General features: G+C 41.5%; 1 protein-coding gene across 1 annotated transcript; it reads left to right on the top strand.

Annotated features, from left to right (window-relative positions):
* The first annotated feature begins 112 nt into the window (after positions 1 to 112).
* LOC118407458 (arylsulfatase B-like) lies at positions 113 to 18,756 on the top strand. The gene is made up of 8 exons (XM_035807937.1): positions 113 to 377; positions 4,254 to 4,344; positions 13,842 to 14,028; positions 14,871 to 15,061; positions 15,431 to 15,638; positions 15,833 to 16,076; positions 16,321 to 16,484; positions 16,972 to 18,756. The coding sequence occupies exons 1-8, from the start codon at positions 166 to 168 to the stop codon at positions 17,235 to 17,237; spliced, it is 1,563 nt and encodes a 520-aa protein (XP_035663830.1). The 5' UTR covers positions 113 to 165; the 3' UTR covers positions 17,238 to 18,756.
* Positions 18,757 to 20,257: the final 1,501 nt, after the last annotated feature.

The raw sequence follows: 20,257 nt of genomic DNA, 5'->3' as shown, positions 1-20,257 counted from the left end.
GACTTATATCGGTCAAAAATTACAGTATTTTCTTACTAAATTTACTTGTGTTTACGCGTATTGATATATAACAGAATACGAAGTAACTTGGTTTAGAACATGTTCTCGGGAAATCTCGCGATACTGCCGTGCGGTGGGCTTTAAACAGGTCAGAGGTCAGTAGCGATGGCGCCTTCCTCAAGTTGGTGTTCGGCCGTTTTCCTCCGTTTGCGGCCCTTCCTTCCCTTCCTGCTGGTCGTTTGCGTGCTTTCTGGAGGGAAAACCTTCGCACAGTCCTCCAGCGGCAAACCCAACATAGTTTTCATCTTGGCAGACGACTACGGCTGGAACGACATCGGCTACCATGGCTCGGTCATCCGCACTCCCAACTTGGACAGGTAAAACTTCTTCTTGTCACCACAACTGGTTCATAACTGCACCAAGCCGAAGGAAACGGTTTTATCAATAAAACCTGCTTGATAGAAGCAATGGGTACCATATTGACGAGCCATACCAGCATTGCCGCATCTGACAAACCCGCCTGACAAGTTTTAAGAGTTTTACAGTACTCCGAGGCAGTCAAGCTTGAAGTTGATATTATTAGCCAAGGCAACTAGAATACATGTAATATTAACATTAATTCATTTTTCTTGAGCCGTTTTAATTTTGCTTGAACTTCAGTTGAAGACCTGTGTCTTAGTTGCACAGATTACTCTCTGTAGTTGCTAAGAGGCTTCCCATTTCCTGTCTGTTCAATGGTCATATGTGCACCAATTCCGCTCCTCTACACTGCATTTTTCATACACCAGTTAAAGTTTCAGCTTTAATCTAATTATACATCACGCCCAACAAGCCTCTGCTGGGAGGGGGCGTGGCTGTGGGGCTTAGTTTAATGTAAAACTGCCACTGTCAGCGGTACATGTTACACCCCACTGTGCAGGACAGGAATGTGGTGGAACTGCAGCTGAGATAACTACACACTTTCCTGGCAACTTCTGTTCATCATGACTATGATACTGTAACCTTTATACATCCTGAAAGAGTCATGGGCTGGTACAGCAAAGAGTCTGTGTGCTACACATGGTATTGCAAACTGTAAAGCAAAATTTTCTTAAATTCCAGTGAATCAAGATCCCAAAGAAAAGTTAACAATTTAGGCCACATTGACTTAATTTTATGGATGACATCTGTGGGCGCATTGATTTTCTGAGGACTGTTCTCGGGGAAAAAAACTGTGACCACAGGTGACTCAATAAAATCCCTGGTTTATCAAAATTTTAAGCTTTATGACTGTATAAAAAAGAGAAATTGGACAGTCTATCCTAGGCCAATTAACTCCTACTAGGCCTTTATTCCCAACTTGGCCAAAGTCCCCAGTATTATTATTCAGCCAGTTGGTAGAGACTAGGTAAGGGGGCACATGGTCAGGGCATGGGGCCACAGCTTTCTTGTTTCCCTCTTTAAACCAGAATGGCAATAAAGACATTATTGAAATGGGAATCATTGTCTACAGTCTTACTAGAAGTGAAGATAAGATAAGATAAGATGAACCAAGCCTGGGGAAAATGGACTGGATGTTTAGTCCTGTGCTTTTAGCAGCATGTTTTTTTGCTGGATTTTTTGTTTGTTTGTTTGTTTGTTTGTTTGAACCTTTAATCATTCATGAAAGCTCAAATCGGCCTGAAGGCCGCTTTTCATTGAGGTCATGAGGGAAGAGGCAAGGGTCAGACAACGTATATAACGTTTAAAGTCCTTATAAATCCTATAAGTCTATAATATACACAACTTTTACATACATACAAAGAAAGAAACTGCTACATGATTCAAGTCCGTTCATTTGGCCATTCCCATCACTTAAAGAGTCTCCTAAAGGAAGCCAGAGTTGGGGCTGTGCGTATGTCCGGTGGTAGACTGTTCCAGATGGTGGGTCCACGGTAGGCGATGGCTCTTCTGAAGGTTTTTCACACACACATTTAAGTTTAAGGGTCTGCAGAGGATGTCACCCATAAGATTAAGCAGTGTGACCTTAAAGTATGCTCCAAAAGATATGGGAAAGTGCACATCATGATTCATTTTCCTTCCAGACCTACAAACTCATACTTGTACTGACCTGGAAATGTCAGGTGTCCAGATGACCTCAAATGGGTATTTTGCATCACACATACAAGCTGCTTAAGAAGATCAGGCATTACGTTTCATTCTCTCATACCAGGATGGACTCCTATTCTTTTGTTTGTTTTTGTTTGTTTGTAAGGCATCAATGGCATACCCGGTAAACCACCTCAAGGCATAACACACCAGGTTTGTATAAGCTGCATAGCCGGGATGGTCCCAGGTTGCCAATTTTTTTCTAATTGTCTACAACATAGGAATTCAAACCCAGTTCAATCCCAGATCTTTTACTTTTTTAGATTCCGAGTCTAACTTCAAGCCCATATTCAATTTGTCTCCACTTAAATAGACTTGCCTTATTGCTAGTATGATGACGTGTTAAAGTTGTATTTGATTTACTCGATAGCATCTTTCCTTTTTGAAGAATATTCAAGTAAACATTGTTCCATCAAACATTACACTACTTTTCACTGGCTCTTTCTTAACATTGCTGCTTTGGCTTTATAAGTCCATCCAGCAATTTGTCTCTACCTTCCTTTAGTCTGTCTGTAATTCAAGCCGATTTTGTTTCAACTTACATGCTGTATGCAGTTGTAGACAGGCAGAGAAATGTGCCAGATGACAAGCTGTTTCAGGCATGTAGCCATGGCGGCCTTTGATCTTTGCTGCAAGTTTGGTCTCTACCTCAAAAGGCGGAAGTAGCATTTTGCATTTCAATCAAGTTCAAGTTTATATTTGGACTTTGATAGCAACGGGAGATAACCTTTGGGAGTTCCTTCTGTCGGAGGTAGGGCCACACCAATTCTATTTGTTGTTTCTCGGATTTTTCCAGAAAATTGAATCGGTCGGTCAAAAAAAAAATGAAAAAAAAAAAAACTTTTGCAAAAAGTCGGGGGTAGGAGAGATTGAGGGGCTTTACTCAAGTTACATAACAGAAATAACTATACAACATTTCAACATTTAGGGGGTCCCTGGTAGGAAAGTTCAAGAAGAAAAATGATAAATGTACCGTCCAAAAAAGGCAGGTACAGCTTCTTGAATTTGAGGCCCATACTTAATTTGAGAAAGAAAAGGCAGCAACATTTTGTCAACACTAGGTGTGGCCAATTTGAAAAGTTTTGTTTGTTTTTTCAAATTGGAAAAATTAGGGTCGGGAAAAATCCTAGAAACAACAAATAAAATTGGTGTGGCCCAAGGGGAAGAGCTGAACTTCCTGACCGGTATAGACCAGTGGATGTCCCTCAAGTTTACTGACATGGATCAAAGTTTGTAAATGAGCTACACTTGCACTTCAACTAGCTAGAGGCCTCTTTGAAGTTTGAATCCTGCACATGTATTAAACATTAGGGGAATACAAAGTCATGTAGTTCATTATGAAGGACTGGGTAGGGAATTAGTTGTGATTTCAGTCTTGCTACAAATTATGTGGAATCAGAATGGCCGATTACGCTCTATATAAAAGGGCATGCAGGCTCCCACATAATCTGTGTAAATGTCACAGAAAGGTTGAACCTGGGTGTGTAAAAACTGCAGGAATTTATAGGACATAGAATATTTCTTTTACACAACCAGTCTCTCACCTCCCAAACCTCTGATCTACCAACCTGATGAAGTTATTTTTGGAAGTCCAGTGTTTAGTCTAGTTTTGTCCTGACTTGTTTGTGACCTCAAAGAAGGCGGTCAGCAGACGGTCAAGGAAGGGCTCCACCCCTCTCAAAAGGGATGTCACCCTCCAGGCCTCCACACTGACCTTGAACCTATAAGATCTTCAAACAGAAAGGAATTCAAAGCAAAGTTGGTTCCTTCCTACTTCAACTTTGAATTCACTTTATCCTTGTTGCGTCTAATATTAGGTTAAGAGAGGTAGCTTGGACATTGGAAAAGAGAACGTGATTTTTTCATTTTTTCATACTTCATTCCCCCCCCCCCCTTTTAATCAAGTTTCGCAAGAGCAATGTTCTTGCCATCATTTAAGATGAAGAGTGGCTCGTACATGTCCCTGGAGCATCAACTCTTCTCCCTAAGTCAGAAGCATCAAGCTTAGGTACGCTCGACTTACTCTAACTCAGTAGGGGTTGTTAAGGCTGCTCTGGAAAACCCCTAACCCTTTCTTTCATCTGTCTGTTGTCTGTGTCCTTCATATTTTTTTTTTCTGTTGACAGACTGGCAGCTGAGGGAGTCAAACTGGAGAACTACTACATCCAGCCCATCTGCACCCCCTCCAGGAGTCAGCTGATGACGGGAAGATACCAGGTGAAGACAGGTCTCTTTTTCTTCAAAGAGAAAGCCACCTTAAGGCATAGCACACGTCCAGTTTTGTACAGTAAGTACAAGATGGGTAAGACCAGACTGCAAGGTTTGGTCCACTCGCAACGGGATGGACCCTTACGTGAATTACGTGATGAGTGTTTTATAAAACAATAATGACACTCACTAAACCCATGCAGACCCTACCCATGCATTCCCTATACGCATAGACACTTTGTTTATCGTACATATTTTCGGAATAAATGAGGTACGCTGAGCACACCGAGAAGGCAAATTGCTCATAAGATAGCAAAGAATACAAGAACAAGACGAAATTTCTTAGCGAACCTGAAATTAGTTTGGTAACCTTACCTAAAAGTTCTGCATTGTATTCAGCCATAGGATTGATTCAATTAGAGGGTACTTGGGGAGTTTAGTAGAAGACTGAATGCTTTTGAGGCATGTGGAGCAACTCAGGGTACTTTATCGAATAATGTGAAGTCATATGCAGTTATCACTAAAATGAATATCTATCGGAAAATAACACTCCCGTGTGGAGTGGAATGCCCCTTTAACTAGTATAATCTGTGTTGGCATCTTAAACGTACTCAAGGAGTGAATCTTCTCAAATATGGGCATCCTACTTTACATACTATCCAAGAGGACAGCATTCCTTACTGAAGCTTCCATAGATACTCAATTTTCATCAGAGTCAAGTGCCTTTCCTAAGTGCCTTTCCTGTAAATGCAGAAATTTAACTTAAACCACCACAAACATTTTCCCATGGCAGTAAGAGACTACAGTGCATGATGCTACCGCGAACTCAAAACCACCACGTACAGTCCTTTTTCCGCTGCTGCAAAATTAAATACCCGCAAACGTAAATGCATTTACAGTATATAACTTTGCAGTCTGCTAAGGATTCAAACCAGAATCATTAGATAGTCATTCCAAGCCTCTTCAGCCACCCCGCTGTTAAACCCATTTATAAATTTTAAAGTGCCCGGCCACAGAAGTTACAATTACAGCTTAAGAAAGTACCGTGTTTAACAGATGTTCCATTCCTCAGACCCTGTGAGCCAGAGAACAGACATGTCAGTACAACATGCCCCCTGCCGCATTCAACAGGAGAGTGCACCACGTGCCCCTATTAGCAAGACCTTCCAGTTATAAATCACCTAAACTCAGACAATACTTTCAATGCTGTGCTCCAAGCATATTTTTCAGTGAAGTGTTCTCCACAGATACAACACTTAAGAAGGATACACTACAAACTTTGGGCTTTGAATCTATAAGTCAAATATTTTGCACTTGTCTCATTTTGTCATTTAAAAACTTTTCAAAAAAATGGGTGCAAATACAAAAGATTTTAATAATGTCAGATTTACAAACTCCACTGTCTCTCTTCAGAACTTGGTGAAGATAATTAGATAGAAATCTAAATCTATCTACATGTATTTTTTTTTGCATACAACAATCAAAAAGTCTCACTGTAGATTCAAACTCAAACATGTCAAAAGATTGTTCACATTCTTCGTTTATGTAAAGAAGGTTTTATTATCAAGCTCACAGATTTAGGTCACAGAAAAGACATCATTCATCAACCTAGTTCCCGAGTACCTCACTCTTTGAAACTCAGCACAAGGATCATTTTCACAATGTGTGCTACTTTTCTATGCCACAGTCTATTCATTCAACCCGAGCTTTCCTCAGTGACAGTGTCACTGACAACTGCCTGTCAGGAACGTCTGACCGTTTCCAAAATCATATCCAGTTGCTTGAGTCACTGCTTTTTGGCATATCTTATCTTATAACCTGGATCTGTAGCCTTCATCTATGCCTGTCTACTTTGTTCCCCCATGACCTGGAGGTCAAGGGAGTAGAGCTAGACAGAGTACTATGAAACCGCTCTCCTGCCAACTCTCCTTGGGCTTGTACCCAGATCCATCAGAAGAATTGGGTTAGTCACGTCTGTCACTTTAAACAGGAACATTCAGGCTCCTGTTACTAATCAAGTCCTCTGGGTCCACTGGTGGCCATAAAACACTGTGACAACTTGTGCTTTTCAGTCCTCCCTGGACTTCCTTTCCTAGCTGTGAATGGTGAAGAAAAGTTTTGTAAAATATATATTAACTAGAGTTCGGGGACCTCATACCTCCATGAAATATTCATTGCTTTCTGTGGATGTTATGTATGTTGATGGTCGGTTGTATTTGAGAGTAATGGATATTACTGATATGGGAGAGAACTGGTTTTTTATTTAAAGACAAAAACAATGTCCATCTGATTAGGAAATATAAATATGTGACACTTCAAAGTCTAATTTGAGTTTAATAGATCGACGCCATATGGGAAAAATATAGGTGCGAAAACCACAGACAGTAACCACTCATTTTCCAGGACAGGCATTATGTCCTACACATACTGGGTAAAATTGCAACTGTATGCTTTGTCATAATATGACATATGACAAATACACTAATGCAATACAAGAAATACAATACAGGATACAAACACATCATCAACACAACCAAAAGGACATGAAATATCCGACAACCAATACCTACATGTAGGATACGGGGACAAGTTGATGCCCGATATATAATAATGCAAGTACTTACCAACACAACATCAGCATAAGCCACGCGGAGCACAAAATCTAACAGCGCAAACGAAGTATAACACACCAGGTCCCCAAAGGCACAAGTGGGTAAATACAAAGTTATTTATCATATTCAAATTGTCCAGCATCGGGAAACAGTTGCCCAGCATCGGGAAACAGTTGCTTTAAGGAGTTAACTGTTACATTACCATAACCAGTTGCTATACGCAACAACTGTTCAGATACTGTGCCAACTGTTACAAATATTTCAAACAGTCCTAAGCAGACATAAATAAAACTACTGGGGGTTCCCCAAGCAGCTGTCACCTCACTATCTGCTTGCAGCTAAGCCCATTAACAAACACATAAAGCACGATGCCTGTACCAATATATCTCAAATATAGGGGTGATTTCTGATATTATTACATTGATTATAACGACAGATACGGCTCCCAAAATCTCATCGATTCAAGCTTTCATCACAACCCATCAACACAACAAGTATGAAACCAATCCATCCAGCCGTTCTTGAGTAATCATCTACACAGACAGAGACACATAACAGAAAATATAACCTCCATTCCATGACATTTCATGGAGGTAAATAGGGTAAAACTAATTGCTTTCATTCAAGGGAGGAAACTTCTCTGGTAAAGGTGATGTGCCCCTTGAGTGAAGGATTCACCTGTGCCATCCTGAAACTGTGTAGGGGAGAGACAGAGTTGGTCACGCTCAGTTGTAAGACAAATCTGAAGCAGATCTGGTGACTGTCTTTGCAAGGCTTGTTTGAAGCTGTTTGGTGAGGATTGCACTCCTGTCATGGTGTTATAATGGCAATAGAGTATCCAGAGGTACTGGGGTCAAATCCCCTGACACCGGCCACAGATGCTTTGCCCTTGGGAAAGGCACTTTTATACATTTTCAGGTTGGGGAGGTAGAAGACAGTGGGAGTAGAGGGTTGGCTGGCTCTGCCTTCTACTACCTGTACCATGCTATATGCACAGTAGATCAGTGGATAACAGCCCACAACCCCTTACTGTCTCGAAATTTAAAAGGGTACAGGACTACCTTGACCTTATACCTTTATTTAGATAGTAGTTGGTAGGTTGACCAGTTTATTTGTCTGTGGGAGAAACAGTTTGAGTCATGCTTGGTTGTGGCCAAAACAGAAGCAGGTGAATCCTTCCTCCCCTCGGGGAGTGCTAATTGGACATGTGAGACTTTGTGTCATCTGGTTCCACTTCTGGTCTGCACTTCATTACAGGTGTTACTTTCACTTAGACAGAATTATGGACATTCTAGGTCACTTAGTCTGGCTTTGTGGTTTTGTGGAACAACAGTCAAACCTGTACAAGTGACTGACTCTACAGAACCTGGCCAATGTGACCACTTTTTGCTGGTCCCTTGGATAAACCTTTCCCATTGAAATGCATTAAGAATACTGTCTATAGTGACCACCTGGCTACATAGACCAGATCTTCTTTTTTTTTTAAGAATGGTCAAACCTGTATGAGTGACCACCTCTACAGAACCTGGCCATTGTGACCACTTTTTGGTGGTCCATTGGATAATTTTTCCCATTGACACAAGCACACAGAATCCTGCCTATAGTGACCACCTGTCTACATACAACTGTAGACCAGATATTTATCATCATTCCTTGAGTGGTCTTCTTGGGCATTTTGAATCCTAGGGTATCTCATAGTCTAGCCTATTGTATGCAATAATGTACAAAGCTGGGCATGTTTGCTTGTTCTGTGGCTGTGTTGTCCTCAGCATTGATTCCTTAAAACAAAAAAAACTTAGTGCCTTTTATTCAGACACTCAATCCTTTTTAATTCAATCTTTGATATGCTTGCCACTTTCTTATAGCAACAAATCAAAGTGAAATGTTCTAATTAGTGTAATTCCTGCATCTGGGACAGCTTTTCCACCTGTCAAAGTGAATTTGCTTGAAGTTACTTTTAAACCAAATACAAATTTATAAAGTATCAAATTTATTTAGTTTTTTTTGTTAATAGATAAGTAAATATATAAGACTTAGTATGTTTAAAACATTTAATATGCCTTTTCAATATGGATGTCTTTTGTTCCTTAAATGTATCAGTTGTTTTTTTAATTAATGATACTATGGCATTTCCTCACTAGCCCAAATCTGGCACCCAAAAAATCATGACCATAGCTTTTTCAGGACTTGTACCGGTAATATAAAAACTGGAGGGTACCTCATGCAGTGCTGTACACACATACCTATTATCACACTCACAAGCACAGACACACTCACAGACATACACACACACACACCACACCACACCACACAAGCACACACACACACACGCACGCACACACACACACACACACAGAGTCACACACCACACCACACAAGCACACACACACACACGCACGCACACACACACACACACACAGAGTCACACACCACACAAGCACACACACACACACATACACGCACCACACACACACATACATACATACACGCACACACACACATACACGCACCACACACACATATACATACATGCACACACACAGATGCACGCCACGCAAGCAAAGACACATGCATAGACATACACACACACACCGCAAGCACACACAAACACAAAGTCACACATACAAAATGTACACACACAGTCACACACACACACACACACACACCACACAAGAAAGAGAGAGAGAGACAAAAACACAACCTTAAGGGTAAATCACAAGATGGGCTGGATATTGAAGTTGTATGAAACACTGTTGTGGTGAAAACTGTACTTGTTTTGGTTGGCAGAGTGACAAGGTCTAAATTTGACATTGAACCTTAGACCACAATGTCACCCTACTGATGGAAACTTTATCTGCAGTTTGAATCCTGCTTAACTGCCCCTATGCAAAACCACTGGACTTCAACACTGGCTTCATTGTCCCAGAGAATATACCACAATTGATTACAGCTCTCAGGGTTTTGATGAGGTCTATATGGTCTGATTGTGCCTTTGATACACTCTATCCCTTTTAAGTTTGCTGTTAACATGGATGTCTTTCCACTCAAATGACATGTTTTCTGGCTGGATAATACTAGGTGGTCTGTTCAAACCTACATTTATTATATCTACCAATTCCTCATCAGGAGCCCAAGAGCTGACCATCACACAGTCCAAGGGCTGGTTTACACATTAAGGCAAAAACATTAAGACTTGTCCTAAACACTTTCCTACTGCGTGCAACGCGCAGCGTGTGTCCTAGGTCACTTTTTTTTGCCTGTGTAAAAACCAAAGCGACACGCAGTGCGTTGTTTTCGTTCTTGCACACTGTCAGGCAAAAAATGTGGGCCCAAACCATCACACTTTAACAGCCCTTAACAAACTATCAGGCCTGGAATGGCACTGTCAGTGACTGTCAGACAGCACTGTTTTACCTCTGATCAGGGCCCGTCAGTGCACTGTATCAGCCACTAATTATTCACAAAATATGCAAATTTTCAGTCGTAGAAACAGTCGTTAAATCATGACTGACAGTCATAGATTCCCAGTGGCTGACAGTCGTAGAACAGTCGTAAAACAGTCGTTGAATCATGACTGACAGTCGTGGATTCCCGGAGGCTGACAGACGTAAAACAGTCGCTGACAGTCGTAGATCTGCTCTTACATAACAAAACACTTCTGCTCATGTACTAGATTTTGGAGGTAAAAATTATACAAAAACTGAACAATAGAAAGATTTTGGCTAACTAGGTTCTATCTACATAGTAGAGTACAGAAATTTATGCAACTGCAAAATGCTTCAAAAAGTAACTGAAGCAGAAAGACCATTATAGACAAGAATGGGGCATCGTCAATACCTCCTCAGTGAGTAGTCCTCTGTCATTGATTTGACAAGTTTAAAATGCTTATAATATGAAGTTCTGAAACCACAACCAAATAAGTCTCTTAAAGAACAAGACAACAACTGACTGTACACAAATGTACATGATTGTTAATTCTGTACCTATTTGTTTAAGGCACCCAGTCTATAGCACAGTCTGCCATGCCCCCCTCCCAACTGAAAATTCAAAATTCAAAATGTGGCCATTTGTCACTAATATCTTACCTCAGAAACATGATGTACACTTCCCCCCACATCCACAGTACTTCCAAACAATAGTTATGGCAATCAATCTCCTTTCCAAGCTGCAAAGTCTGAGAGATGGAGGCCTGGACAGAGTAAATATCCCTGCTGTCCTTCTCTAGCTGAGCTCAAAACCTAACTGTCTCAGTTCAAACTTCCCTGGGCCTGCAGCCAATTAAAAGAGCTGGTATCTGATTCGCTAGATGCCTAATTAATACAAGATTGCGATTTGCCATGGCTGACAGTGGTGGGACTGTCATCAACAGTCATTGGGACTGTCATCAACAGTCGTATTTCAGGCCTGTCAAGACAGTCCTAAGCGCTTTCAGGCCTGTCAAGACAGTCCCAGATCAGTGCAGAGCCCGATTTGTACTTGCCAGACGTATTACAGGCCTGTCAGTGGAGGTCTTCTGCTGATTTGCGTCTGAAATGCCTCTGTCAGTGCCTGTCCAGCCACTGACAGTGGCATTCCAGGACTGATGGTTTGCTACGGGAGTGACTTCATTGTCCAAGAAAACAATGGAAAAAGATACCCGCACCTATTTCTAACTCTCCTGGTTCTAATAAGGTAATTCAAAGTTGATTATAAGGACTGATAATAAACTTCTTGTGGTAACAAAGGTCATAAGGGTCTGCATGTGGGGTACTGGCAATATACATGTACTTGATGGTAAAAATTTCACTTTCAAAATTTCAATTTCACTAATGTTTTTGGAAATTTGAAATTTTTAGTGATGAGTTCATTGGATTGTTTGTCATCCGGCAGTGTTTGAAAAAACTAGTCAACTTACTTTTACACAGCTGGACATTGTGTCTCAATTCCGTGCATTCTAGACTGTTCTGCTGCGTAGCGATAGGAATAACTTGTCAAACTACCAATCTACAACTGTTACAGTGGCTCCATTGTCCCAGAAATGATACCCACTACTGATAACTCCCCTGGTTCTGATCAAGTCATTATAGGCCCTGATAATAAACTTCTGGTAGGTCACCAAGGTCGTGGCGGAGGGTTCATGCACCTGACCTTGCAATGTCTAAACAAGGTCAGTTTTGATAGTCGTCAACCCGGGAGAAATGAATCGAAGGCCACAGAAGGTACATTTCATGGATGACGTCTACTACAAACTCCAGTCTGATGCAAGGGCACAAAGAGAGTTTAACGGCAAGAAAAATCACTAAATCATTGCAATAGAACATTAATTGAAGTGACTTAGAGCATGGTGTCACAGCCGACATTTTTGTATTACTATCATTTTTATTCCTGTATCCCAAAAGTGTTGAAAGAGACACTAGTAAGTGTGGTTGATCTAAGCCTTAGTATCACTACAGCAACCCTTCTGTCTATCATGCTTAGTGTCACAACATTTGGGACTTTTTGTTTGTTTGTTTGAACCTTTGTTTATTCATGAGAAGCTCAAATCGGCCAGCAGGCCGCTTTTCATTGAGGTCATGAGGGAGGTCAGGGTCATATAAAATATAATACAGATACAGATTTATACTGAGTACTATTAGATTCATCAACCTATATCACTACACATACATTGTACAATGGCTCAGTGTTCATAGTCCGTGTCCGTTCGTTTTGGTCAATAACTTTTACTTCAAGAGTCTTTTAAAGCTGGTCAGATTTGGAGCCGTACGTGTGTCTGGTGGTAGGTTGTTCCAGACATAGGGGCCACGGTAGGCTATTGTCATGGGGAAAAAAAATTGTTGCCCAACTCCAATGGTTGGAACCAAATATTTTTCTTTGAAACCTAAGTAAAATCAAATTGTATGCATTGATGTCTGATCTACAATATTTACTTGCTGTGGCCTGTAATCATCAACCTGGCAAGAATAAAGCTAACCTCTGTTTGCTATTAGCACAAGTTAAGATGTCGCTGTGAAGGTTATCAGAAGAGTCTGGGGTCGGCAGAGAAAAGAATTGGCCTTGGGTGTTTGGAGTTTAACTACTTTGGTGGCCTTGGCGAAGTTTCTTGTGTTGGTATTGAAGAGTGAAGAGAGCAGTAAATCTTGTTAGAGTTTGTTGAGGAGTTCAGAGTTGCTTCCTCCGTGTGTCTGCAGCAATTTCCTCTCGCACCCAAGCCTGTCCCCAAAACAGTTCAACTTTCAGATTGTATCTTTACCTTTGCCAAGAACTCTGATTTTAGGTGTCATTTTTGTGTAATACTATGTGTGTCTGTAAACAGGATTATATTACCCTCATAATTCCACCGGATGCCATAATACAGCCACATAAGAAAATTGATATCAGCAATGCTGGGTTTAGGTGTTCAAGACAATCTTTAGAAGTCCTTGATGACAACATTTTTGGAATGATGAGAGTTCATAGTAACTCAAGAAGTTGTAAATGGATACTAAAGATATTTGGTAGATGGCTATGGGTCTGGAAAAAGAAGTTCAAGTGTGATACCTGACCTTCTAGCAGCTTTCTAAGGTACTGCAGTAGAACTCCAGGTTTTGATATCTGGTGTTCTAGGTATTTGGAATGTTAGATCTTTGCAAAATGAAGAAACGATTGGATTATGGGCCCCCTAGTGGCTTCCCATGGTACTGTAGCAGGACGGTCGGTTTTAATATTGTAAATAGTTTTAATTTTGCGGGCAAATGGACTTTCTGCGGTGGTTTTAATTTTGTGGTAGCAACATGCACTGTAGTCTCTTACTGTTATGAAAAAATATTCGCAGTGGTTTTAAATTCGCAGTGACGCGGCTGCCGCGAAAACCGGAACATTAAACCACCACAAACATTTCTGCATTTACAGTATCGTATTGCATTTTTTTTTCTCCAGATCCATTTTGGTCTCCAACACAGCATCATCTGGCCCCCCCAGCCCAGTGGCCTCCCCCTTGATGAAGTGACTCTCCCCCAGCGACTGAAGGAGTGGGGGTACTCCACTCACATCGTGGGCAAGTGGCACCTGGGCTTCTATAAGGAGGAGTACACACCCCTGCACAGGGGCTTCGATACCTTCTATGGTGAGTGCTAATTTCAGTTGTTGAAAAGATTCATTAGTCACGTAACTATGTACTGTTACATTAGACTTTTTCATCAAGTAGTCGCTAGGCGAGCCACAAAGAAGCACAACTCACTCAGTTCAGTTCAGTCATCCATCAGGTGACACTATGAAGTGTCACCTGATGGATGACTCTGTCATGCGAGACAGACATGAGGTCCTGTCTTGGAGACCAACATCCTCCTCGATCAACCTCCTAAGGGTCACTAGTTAGAAAAAGCATCATGCTTCTCCTCAAATAAAGATCACAGCGAAAAAGTCTAATGTAACAGTACATAAAAAGGCCCCAAACAATCAGTGGAATGAAAAAAAAAGAAAGCTGGAGACAATCCTGGCCATTAGCCATCAGTTGGCTTCAAAGCTCAGGGCCCTCTCTCTCACAGTCACAGGCAAAATGTTGTCTCCCTGTCTCTTTTCTATTGGTACTTCCATGATGGCCATTGCTCCAATGATATCACACCACTTGTCTCTCCATTGAGAGGCTTTTAGTGTATCACTTAAGGTTTTCCTCTATCTCACATAATTATACTGTTCAATTTCTCATCTCAAAGTCCTTCTACCTCAATAGCTTCTTGCCCCGGACTGCCAAATTATGGAACTCTCTTGATGACAACTTTTTCCCTGCTGTATACAATCTTCAAGCCTTCAGAACGATTATGTTCACCACTATTTCCTAGCATGATAATTTTCAACAACTATCATGATCTTATTTCAATCTACCAAGAAGTGCATTCAAATACACCAGTCAAAGAAAGATATAACGTTATCATAGAATTTAACTGAGACTCTGTTGTTCCTCTGCAGGCTTCTTGACGGGCAGTGAGAACCACTTCAGCCACAGGAACTCTGGTGGGATGCCCGGCTTCAGACCCGGCTGGAACGGGCTGGACCTCAGGGACCAGAACAGACCAGTCACTGACCAGAACGGAACTTACTCCACTCACCTGTTTGCCAAGAAAGCCATAGAGGTCATCGCTCAACAAGACAAGAGCAAGGTTTGGAGCTCTAGAAAGGGGTCTTCAGATTTGGGAATGCTATGTGTTTGAGTGCTCACTTTTTCATATCTTTTCTAATGGCTTGATGCTTGAAATTCAGGTGCTTTCCATGCCCCGTTACAATTGTGGTGTCAGTGTGGGCGGTGAGAGTGTTTGACTCAAAACCACAGTGACTATTTTCTGACTTTAATACTCACCTTTGTGTCAATGATGGCTTGGAAAAGGCACTTTACACATATGACATATAAGTGATGTCCACTGTGCCTCTTTGAGAAATCTGTTTTTAAAAAACATGCGGATTTGGTGCGCCGCCAATGTGCCAACACCTGCACATTTCTTACCAAGAGCCTTTTTTTCATACACTTGCAGCCCATGTTCCTGTACCTTCCCTTCCAAGCCGTTCACGCCCCGCTACAAGCTCCGCAGAAGTACATTGCCATGTACAGGCACATCAACGACTACAACAGGAGGATGTACGCTGCCATGACAACGGCCATGGACGAGGCAGTCGGGAACATCACCGACGCTTTGAAACAGTACGGGCTATGGGACAACACGGTCCTGGTCTTCTCAACTGGTGAGTACTGTGAAAGTGTAACAAGCATTTAAAAACAGTCGACTGGCTACCAGGATTTGATCCCAGGCCTGATATTACTGATAGCTTAAGCTTTGCCTGGGAGACAACCCAGCTTTTGCATCAAACCCCTTTATATTCAATATGAAAATAATGTGTAGAATTTTTGCTAAGTGAAACTTGACGTTGTTTTTCAGACAATGGAGGACAGGTGATGGCTGGAGGCAACAATTGGCCGCTGAGGGGCTGGAAGGGCTCACTCTGGGAAGGGGGGATTCGCGGAGTCGGCTTTGTCAACAGCCCGCTGATCAAAGCCAAAGGCAGGACCAGCGACGCCCTGATCCACATCTCTGATTGGTTCCCTACGTTGGTGGGACTTGCCGGCGGTTCCACCAATGGGATGAAGCCGCTGGACGGCCACAATGTCTGGGAAGCCATCAGGTAGTACAGTTAGGGAAATAGTATCATAGTTTCTTTAGGTTTGCAACCTCATTTTTCTTCCCAACTGGCGTTGCAACAACCTAAATTAATAATAACTTCTGTATTCATCATGATTGCAAAGTCAAAAGAAGGGACTCTTGGTCTACTCATGACTTGTCACAATAGGACTCATTTGCATAATTGATATATAAAAAAAGATATTGATGATGTCTTCTACAACTTTTCTCTCTCTACTTTTCCACAGTGAAGGGAAGCCCTCTCCAAGGAAAGAGATCCTCCACAACATCGACCCGTTGTTCCGCACCATCCTGTACCTGCCCCCCCACCAGTGGGGCGACGACACCTTCAACACATCCATGCACGCGGCCATCCGCTCAGGCGACTGGAAACTGCTCACAGGCTACCCAGGTGATCGTTTGTTTATTTGTTTGTTTGTTGCATGCACACGGCCATCTGGTCAGGAAGTTGGAAACTACTCAGAGGCTATCCAGGTAATCGTTTGTTTATTTGTTTGTTTGCTTGCTTGTTTGTTTGTTTGCATGCACGCGGCCATCCGCTCAGGTGACTAGAAACTGCTCACAGGCTACCCAGATAATTATTTGTTTGTTTGTTTTTGCTTATTTGAGGGACTGGAAACTGGACTCAGGGTAGCCAGGTAGTTAGTTAATACCTTTGCTAGAAGGTTATATTTTCGGTAGCATTTGTGGGTGTAAGTGTGTGTGTGGTTGACCAGCATAACTCAATGGCCTGAATGGATTGGTGGGCATAGGTAAGTTTTCATTATACCTTGAATCGATTAGATTTTGGATAGAGGGATCCTGAAATGCTTATTAAAAGATTTTACCTGTCAATTTTTATCTTTCTGATGATTACAATTATGATCTTTCACCAACAGGGAATGGGTCCTGGATGCCTCCCCCATCTTCTGACCTGATCTGTGAGGAGTCAGACGACCCACCGGGCCAGCACCTCTGGCTGTTCAACATCCGCGAAGACCCCGAGGAGAGAACGGACCTATCAAAGAAATACCCTCTTGTTGTACAGGACTTGTTAGAGAAGCTGGCTGCGTACAAGAAGTCTTCGGTGCCGATATTTTATCCGCCGCCTGACCCCAGGGCAAACCCTGCCCTGCACGGGGACCTGTGGTCACCTTGGGAGTGAAGGTCAAGTGAAGGTTATTAGTTTTACTGATGCAAGGTCTTTTGGATATTTTGAAGGAAAAATGGTGGGTATGGGAGGGGGGAGAGTGGAGCTGAGAAAGATACTCAAGTATTACACACCAAATGCTACTGATGCAATTTCCTTTTTTTTTAATTCTTATTGGGGCTGAAAAGTAGTGCCAAGTTTTGCTGATGTAAGTTTTATATTTGAAATGAGATGAAGGGTTTGGGATATGGGAAAAGCAATGGAGCTGAAAAAGATAAACTTTAAGAAAGTATTATAAGTAAACAGCTACTCAAAACCAGGCAGTATTATGGTATTGAAATATTCATGACATTTGTCTTTTTACTTTCCAACTGGTACATTGAGCTGATGTAGCACTAGTTTACTATTATCCGTGGGTAACCTATATCTGTTGTTATATCAAACTCAAATATTTTCCAATACTGGGGTAACCTATGTCCATTTTTATATCTAACTGTAACAGTTATCTATATATTTTCAAAGTACCACAGTTTGAAACTACCATCTGTTAACTTGATATACAATGTACTATGTATCTCCTATAGCAACAACATCTATACCTCTTTCTTTCAATAAGGCCACTTGTATGTTGGGACAAACATACCTCGTATGAAAATCTTTGCTGGAACAAATCACTAAATCAGATATATTATGTTTGTTGATGAGATCATAATATAAACAAAGCTGTATCAGGTTAAGATGATTGATATTACATATGTCAAGTGTTATTTCCTTTTCATGACATACTAGAAGAGTTGCATATATTACATGTATTACAATTTGGGTCTATATAAGGCCATATAGCTAGCTTATAGTTATATTTCAGAATAGCATAAAAGCAATGTAGATGGCTGATTGTATCACACTTGGAGTCATACAGTTGCCATAATGAAAATCCCTGATTTGTGCAAGCTGGCAGTCCAACAGAAGACCAAGCTTGGGGGAGAATTCAGGTGTTGTAACTTTTACTACAAAGTAGTATGAACTATCTTAATGTTGCACTTATATTGTTACTTGTTATACGTTTTTCCTAGAACAATGTTTTTACCAATTGGTGCATTGGATGGCACCCACATCTGTTTTCAGGGCCACACAACTTCGTGCAATCACTACAGCAGGGGACTAGTTCACTGTGTTCATCTACCATACTCTTTATGCCAAGTGGAGATTGGTATTAAGTCTTTGGAATGACTAGGTCGGGGATCAAACTCACAAACTTCTGACTGCAAGGCAAACACTCTGATCGCTTGTTCACAAGTTACTAGTAGTTTGGGAATTCTTTTCATTTGAAGTCATTACCATTCATGATGATTTATGCTTTGAAATTCATTCTTATGACAACAATGAATACAACTATGGCAGAAATTATCCTCACTGAACTGCGTGCTTGTGTGAACTGTGTGTAGCACAATGCATAATGAACACTGCTCGAAGTCCACTTTGTCATTCCATTCCATAATAAATACAAACATAGTTAACAATATGTTATATTGCACAGCTTTTGAAGTTTCTGGACTACTATATCTCAAAACTTACTAAATGCAAAGTAGTTTGCTTGGTCACAGCTAGCTGTTTATCACCTCCATGGCAGTCCATAAAAACAGGTAAAACACAGGCACTGCTGTCCTATGGTAAGTAGCCAACTTTTCCCACACAAGCATGTTTCTGTGACAAGTCTGTCCTTTTCCTGGGGGTCATCTCACTAATGGCCATTTAGGGAAGCAACCATTGGCTCATGACTGGAATAGACTTGTTTGGGACTGTCTTCTTCACAATGCAGCAGCAACACCTAGCTGCAGTGCGCACTTCTAGAAAGACTGAATGGCTTGGAAGCAAGATTGTTGCCAGCTAGCTTCAACCATGACTAGGGTCAAGAAACAATTTTGTCCTTGTGAAACGCTGGGTTCGCTTGAGGGTAAAAAATAAACAGGTAAAACGCGGGCACTGCTGACCTGTTTTGTGTAGCTATCTTCTCTCCTCATAAATTTGTCAATGTTTAATGTTTAAAATAGCAGCAGCAGAAATAGGAAAGCTATCAAGGTTTGTTCCATTTCACCTCCATGGTCCCCAGATATTTCCGTGTAATGCTGGGTTGGCTTGAGGATCGAAAGATGGGTAAAACACCGGCACTGCTGTCCTGTTGTATGTAGCTCATAAATTTGTCAAAGTTTAATGTTGAAAAAAGCAGCAGAAATAGGAAAACTATCAAGGTTTGTCCCATATCACCTCCATGGTCCCCAGATGTTTCCGTGTAACGCTGGGTTGGCTTGAGGATCGAAAGATGGGTAAAACACCGGCACTGCTGTCCTGTTGTATGTAGCCAACCTCTCCAGTAGCTCTTGCACAACACCGGGATGCTTCTGCGACAGATCGGTCCTCTCCTCCGGGTCCTCACGGATGTTGAACAGCCAGAGATGTTTATCTGGGGTGTCTGCTGGTTCCTCCCAGGGCTTCCTAGATGAGGGTGGCGGTACCCACGATGCGTTCCCTAATTTCAGTAATGAGAGAAAGACCAACAATATGGTAACAGCGCAAGTCACAGCATACATGTAAGATTAGAATGGCAGTCACAGCCTGTTGGAGTACATGTAAATACATTGCAAAACTTAGAATGTTCTTTTCTTTCTTTCAGTAAATCATTTCTTAATCTATGCAATGAGAGAAAGATATCAAATAGATTATAAAGGGCAGCTCACAACATTAGAATAGAGTCAACACTGCCCAAAAAGACCATTTAGTGGTCCTATACAATCTGGTCTATGTGGACAGGTGGTCATTATAGATGGGATTCTTAAAAATGTCAATGGGAAGATATCTAAAAGGGACCACCAAAAAGTGGTTACAAATTGGTCAGGGGGTCCTTGTATAAAAGAATATGCTCCGAAAGTATGTTGTTCTAAACACTGCTGCAACAACACCTAGCTGCAGTTTGAAGTACTGCATCAGTGACACCTAGCTGCAGTGTGAAGTACTGCATCAGTGACACCTAGCTGCAG

Source organism: Branchiostoma floridae, chromosome 2, assembly GCF_000003815.2.
Source record: "Branchiostoma floridae strain S238N-H82 chromosome 2, Bfl_VNyyK, whole genome shotgun sequence".
NCBI lineage: Eukaryota > Metazoa > Chordata > Leptocardii > Amphioxiformes > Branchiostomatidae > Branchiostoma > Branchiostoma floridae.
The sequence above is the reverse complement of the archived record's forward strand: the minus strand, read 5'-3'. Positions and strand labels throughout refer to the sequence as shown.